We start from the raw sequence: 6,224 nt of genomic DNA, 5'->3' as shown, positions 1-6,224 counted from the left end.
CGGGGGTAGGATCTAGAGGCGGATGCGGCAGGGGCTCGGTCCGCTCCCCCGCGCCCCGCCGCTCGGGCCTGGACAGCAACGGCTGTGGCCCTGGCTGATCAAAGGTCCATTCTCCCGCCATCTCCAGCTCCGTGGGAGGGGGCATGTCCGTGCTTAGCTTTGAGGAGCCCTAGCTTTCCGCTCCCAGACGCAAGCTGAGAACCAAAAGGCTGCCACCTCAGAAGCAGTGTGCGGTGGAGGAAGGTGACGGTGTGCGGGCTGACCTCCGAGAGACTGGAGGGGTCTCTCTCGCAGGGCACAAGGTGGGCTGAGGTTTGCAAATTCCCACGGAGAGCCCCTCCCCAGGACCCCACTGCCATGTCTCTGTAGCCCAGAAGAAAAGAGGGGAGCCAGGCCGGGCGTGGCTCAGCGGTTGAGCGTCAACCTAGGATCCAGGCGATCGCAGTTCGATTCCTGGTCAGAGCACATGCCTGGGTTGCGGGGTCGATCCCCAGTTGGGGGCGTTTAGGAGGCAGCCGATTGATGACTTTCTCATCATTGATGTTTCTCTCCCTCCTCTCCCTCTCCTTTCCTCTCTCTGAAATCAATAAAGACATATTTAAATAAAAAAAAAAAAGAAGAAGAAGAAAAGAAAAGGGGGGAGAGTGGGACCACAGCATCTATCCCCAGAGTTAGGGTTTAGGGTAGGGTCTTGCCTGCTCTAGGGGAAGTGCTCTGCCCTGAGATTACAGTGGGCCCCAGGAGCCAGGCCTCTGGGATTCCTTCCTGTCACTGGCTGGGCCCTGACCTGGAAGCCAGGACATTGCCCACTCCCAGCTCTCAGCATCCCGCTTTCGGTCTTAGTGAGACTGCAGTGCCTCACCCATCCTTGATGCCAGTTCTCCAACTTCCCATCCACGTCCCTTCCCGCCTATGGATGACACCTTAGCCTCCTGCATGCTACTTTGGTGAAAATTCCAGCACTTTATTTATTCCTGGGCACACAAAGCCAGTTCAGGTGCAGGCCTGATGGTCCTCAAAGAAAGCCTCGGCCAGAATGTGGTTTAGTTGCTTCCTTCATTTCTGGCATGGTTCTTGCAGCACTTCTTTTGAAGCTACTTGGGGGTGCGCTGCTGGCCCCTACCCATGCCCCTAGGTGGCAGCTTCCCCGTCTGTAAGGAAGTTCCTCCTAGTATCGTCATGAAGTTGTTGTATCCAATCTGCACCCCTTGACTGTTATGGATAGAAACGGACGATGGCCCTTTAAGAGAAACAGTGGTGTTAGTGGGAGGGTTAAGTCGTTAGCAACTCAATTAGGAGGAAAAGCAAAGTGGAGGGGCAGCGGCACCTCGTGTTCACCCTGGGGAAATGCAAAGATGGGGTCTCAGGGCCTCCCGGTGACGGTGTCAGGTGTGCCTTTGCCTTTGCCCTGCAGGCTGCCCCTTCAGAACTGGGTGTGTAGAAGCTCAAGAGTGGTGGCAGCTGATGTTTCTGACACTGATATTTGGATCTTTTCTGCTGGGAGGCCCTCTGTACTGACATAGCCACAATGGAATTTGAGGGTTCACAGAGGTGGTGCTGGGGAGCCAGATGGCCTGGGGGAAAATCCAGGCTTTGCTGCGATTTCAGCAGAATCCAACCCCAAAGGGTGCCAGTTTCTTCTTTTATGAAATGAGGTTAGGGTAGCTGGCCTCTAGCCCTTTTTCTGCCCCTTCCTCCCCAAGGTACCCTGGATACACACACACACACACACACACACACACACACACACACACACAGTGTTGAGGACAAAGCTGGGGGAAGAATTGAGCAGGGGAAAAGAAGGAATGGCGAGTGGGTACCTGGTATTGGATCTGGCCTTGGCTCTCTGGGAGGGCAGTTAGTGCCACATGTCTCAGCCTCCTGTGAACAACACAGCGCTCTCAGGCTCCCTGTCTTGAAGCCTGTTTCCAGAGTATACCTCCTCAGCCCCAAGTTTTCCCTGAAAATGGAACAAGATTTGCATCCCCTAGTCCTGCGAAGGTCTCACCGGATTTCCTTGGGGTCCAGGACCTGTGGTCCAAGCCAAGGTGGGGCTGGGCCTCTGGTTTCTGAATAGTGAGGCCTCTGAAGTTGGGGGAGGTTGGGCTGTTGAATCAGAAGATGGCCCTGCTGTCTGAGCATGTGGAACCTGCTCTTTATGTGCCTCAGTCTTCTCAGGAAGGTTTGTACATTTTTCAGAAACAGAGCTGGAAGACGCATTCAGATTCAGTTTTTTCAGCATGTAAGAAACCATGGAATCAGAACTTCCTGGGGTTCCCCCAAGACCATCCATTTCTGTCCCTCCTGAGGCAGACAACCTCTTGTTGCTGTTCCTGTGCTCAGACAGGAACTTCTTCACCTGCAAGGACAGGGAGAATTGCTGAGTGTGGAGGTGGAAGAGCCAGAGTAAACCCAAGGAAGAAGTCTCTTGGTCCATAAACTGGTGCTTGGGAATTCAGGAGTGGGGTGGGGAGAGTAAGGTTGAGGGTTAAGGCATAAAGAGCAGTGGTCAGTGGGGAGTAACTGGGTGGCCAAGGGAGCCTTGTGGTGCCATTCCCGCCCAGCTCTCAGGTTGGGATTGGGGTTGGGTACTCACTGTGGAGACTGCAGCTTCCATTTTTGAACCAGTTACATCTCCGTTTTGTGCCAGGTGGAGGGCTTCCTCAGTGCTTGGTTGGCATTCTGGAGAGAAGGCAGAGTGGGTGGCAGGTAAGCAAAACTTCTTTCTCTAGGAAAGCCTCCTGCTGACAGATCCAGGCTCAACCCAGCTGCCGGTTAAATGGCCAGCTCACCTTGGAAAGAAGGCCTGTGCTTGGGCTCATGGCTCCAGCAGTGCTTCATTAACTTCAACAGTTCTTCCAAGCCAGGAGTCTCAGGGCCAGGCTGGGGCAACTCTTTAAGTGGGGGCTGGATCTGCCTTTCACACACGGCTTCACACACCACTGATGTCTTGTTCACTACTGAGGTGGGGGTGGGGGGCATGAAGAGAAAGTTTTCAGGGTATGAGGGGCCACCTGCTCTGTCATGGAATGGGGCAGGGAGTATAGTCCAAGGGGAGGTGAGGAGGAAGGTGGACAGTCTGAGCAGGTAAGCAGGAAGAGGAGGGCTTGGGGGCTTTCAGGAGGAGGGCACCTGGGGTTAAGGATCCCAGAATCTGCTTAAAGTCTTACCCTCAGCTTCTCTTCCTGCGAGCATGGCCCACATTAGGATCCCGAAGCTGCAGGAGACACAAAGCTGAAGCCTCCCTCAACCTTTGGCAAAACTCCTCTCCCATATACCTTCCCTTAGAAGGGCCCAGAGAGGTGTGAAAATTGGGGATGTGTGTTTGGCATGGGCATCTTACCTGTAGACATCAGTGGCCATAGAGGCCCTCTGGTTTATATCAGCCAACAGTTCTGGGGCCAAGTAGGCTGTGGTGCCCCTTGACTCCACAGATCCTGTCCCTGACTGTGCGTCTCCCAAAAATGTGGATAGGCCAAAATCTGCCACCTGCAAAGGAAGGGAAGGAGGAGGAGGTAGGGTTTAAATACGGCCAAGTGGCTTCCAGAATCCCCTTCTCTCCCCTTCCCCAACCCAGAAGGTACAGGTCCAGCCTTGTAAAGGGGGTGAGGAGGGTTAGGGGAACAGTAGGAACAATAGGGCCCTTGGTTTGGAGGTCTCCTCTCTATGAGGCTGGGTCAAGGTCTGAGTCTCCTGGGCTGTCAGCCATGGGTCTTTGGAGGCTCTAGTGGGGTGGGCTTGTGGAAGTGACCCTGTCAGTCAGGGCATCTATCACTTGGCAGAGGCTAAAGCTTCTGGGTAGGCCTTGACACTTGGGCAGCCCTGTGTCCAGAGGGAGATGCTGAGGATATTCATTAGACAGGGTTGCAGCAGGTGCTATGTCAGTGGGCGGGGCTGAAGCAGATTTGGGGCACGGGCTTGTCTAGAGGCTGGGCTGGGATGTGGATAGGCTGACCTTGGCATGCAGGTCTGAGTCTAGCAGGACGTTGGAGGGCTTCAGGTCCCGGTGCAGAAGCACAGGGTCCTGGCTGTGCAGGTAACACATCCCGAGCACCACCTCCTGAAGCAGGCGGCAGATAAGAGGCCATGGCCGAGGGCACTGGGGTTGCAGCAGCCCTGCCAGGGAACCGTTCTCCATAAATGGAGTCACCAGAGCCGGCCTCGGCACGCGGTCCCAATTCAGCTCCTCGGTGACCCCCACCAGGGGCAGCACGTTCTTGTGACGCAGACTTGCCATGGCCTTCACTTCCCTGGATATCGCCTCCCTATACTCCAGGAGAGAGTTGGGGTCCTGCTTTGCTGGGAAGATCCCTCCCTTCCCCACTCAGGCCCCCCAGGACAGCAGCCTGCCTCCTCCACAAGACACTAGCCAGCCAGCAGCTGGGGCACTCACGAATTCACAATCTTGACTGCCACATTCATATCCAATATCTCGTGTTTTGCCCGGAACACTGTGCCAAACCCTCCTTGGCTGATGAACTTCGGGTTCTTTAGGCAGTCGATGGGCACCAGTGGGGCTGGGGCACTGCTGGGCCTGAGAGAGGGGACCTCTTCACTAGCTGGCCATAGCCCCAATCCCTGCTGCTTCCCACAACCCCTCCACCCCAAGGCCCCCGTAACTCAGCAGGATTGGTACAATCCACAGCTTCCTCCGTGGGTCCCACTGTCCCCTGGCCATGGCACAGGGGTAGTTCCTGAGGAAGTCCAAGAGGCATCCTGCGTGTCTCATTCTCCACTCACCACAACTTGCTGCAAGACATCAGGCTGAAAGTTGCGAGGAGCTTCTGGAACTTTGAAGTTCACACGGATGGAGTGACTTCTGGGAGTGGGGCTTGTAGGAGAGAAGGGTCTCAGGTGGGGAGAATGGTCAATCTCTAGGCACCTAAGCCACTGCACTAATTCCGCTTCTCTACCCTGAGTGACAGAACAACTTCCGTTTACAAGGGAGCCCGCGGGAGCCTCTCAAATTCGTCCAGCTTCTAAAGTCCCGCCCAAGGGGCTGGGCAGATGGAAGCTTATTGCTCTCTTTTCTAACTGGTATTTCCTCTATCAGCCTGCTACATGCCACAGCCCGGTTAGGTGTCACTGACATTTAGGATGCCGCAAAGGAGCCCTCACCTTCCAGGAACCCACAATCAGCCCACTCCTACAGCAGGTGTCTCTTCCTTCTGCACCACCTGCCAAGCCTGGGCTGGGGAAGGGATGGTGCTGAGGAGGATTTCCTGGTCCTAGGGCTCCCACAGCTACCCTAAGATCATAGCTAACACTTCTGTAATGCTCGCCATGTGCCAGGTACATAGATGAGCTTATTTAATTCTCATGTGAACTCGAAGGGCATAGGCACTGCTTTCATTAGTTCTTTATAGATAAGGAAATGCAGGCACTGAGAGTTTACCTTGCCCAAGCCAGTGTGGAACTTTAGAGCCTGGCTCCCAGCCATCAAGCTTTCCCATTTTCACGTAGGCTTCAGGGCTGTACCACTCAGTTGGTGGTGAAGGTGGCTGAGGAAGGTGTGGAGCATTCAGTAGTGTGCTGACGGGTCCCTGTCTGTGTTCCTGCCCAGTCCCTGACAGCTGCTCTCACTGAGGCAAGCCCCTGACATTGGTAGTGACTTGTCTGCTGTCAAGACCAAGACCCACTCCCAGGGCATTGTGGTCAGCTAGATGAATGGCCCAGCCAGGGGTTGTTGACATGGAGGAGTACGCTGCAGTGGAAACACCTCAGAGCGTCCCTACCCTCTCCCCCATGCACATTCCCTGGTTAATACACCTTCCCACAAGCATATGCTCTGGACAAGGGCTTTTCAGAACTCAGGAGCTTGGGGACCCTTAAAGATTTAGGGTAGACAAAAAGTTATATTACCAATGCAAGGCCTGACCATGGCTGGAGCTTCTGGGAAGTAGATACAGCTAGCACTGGGCACTCAGTCCTTCACAGGGAGACCCAATCTTGTGGATTGTGTGCCAACTCTCACTGGGTGCTCATCTTGGTATGTACCTTGAATTGTCAAATTGAATTAATAAATGAAAAACCATAACTTCTGGGGCTTCCTTAAGATGCTGCTCTTCCCAACTGGAGCTCCATACCCATTGGGAGAAAAGAGGAGGTTGGGCTTCTTTATGGTTTAGGGGATCTCACCTGCATGGCTGAGAGAATCCATCTGAAATAGACTTTATTATAGAGATATGACGGTATCTCACAGACTATACAGACAAGTGCAGCAG

At 54.3% G+C, this 6,224-nt stretch overlaps 1 protein-coding gene across 1 annotated transcript; it reads right to left on the bottom strand.

The window, feature by feature from the left end:
* Positions 1-935: 935 nt before the first annotated feature.
* Positions 936-4,921, bottom strand: RIPK3 (receptor interacting serine/threonine kinase 3). The gene is made up of 10 exons (XM_081136856.1): positions 4,741-4,921; positions 4,394-4,534; positions 3,956-4,265; positions 3,344-3,489; positions 3,171-3,217; positions 2,793-2,960; positions 2,597-2,682; positions 2,009-2,359; positions 1,821-1,881; positions 936-1,240 (listed from the first exon to the last, which is right to left on the bottom strand). Exons 1-10 carry the CDS (start codon positions 4,758-4,760, stop codon positions 1,095-1,097), a joined length of 1,476 nt encoding a protein of 491 aa, XP_080992982.1. The 5' UTR covers positions 4,761-4,921; the 3' UTR covers positions 936-1,094.
* Between the last annotated feature and the right edge of the window lie 1,303 nt (positions 4,922-6,224).

This window comes from Miniopterus schreibersii (assembly GCF_964146895.1).
Source record: "Miniopterus schreibersii genome assembly, chromosome: 1".
NCBI lineage: Eukaryota > Metazoa > Chordata > Mammalia > Chiroptera > Miniopteridae > Miniopterus > Miniopterus schreibersii.
This window is presented reverse-complemented; position numbering and strand designations above follow the sequence as displayed.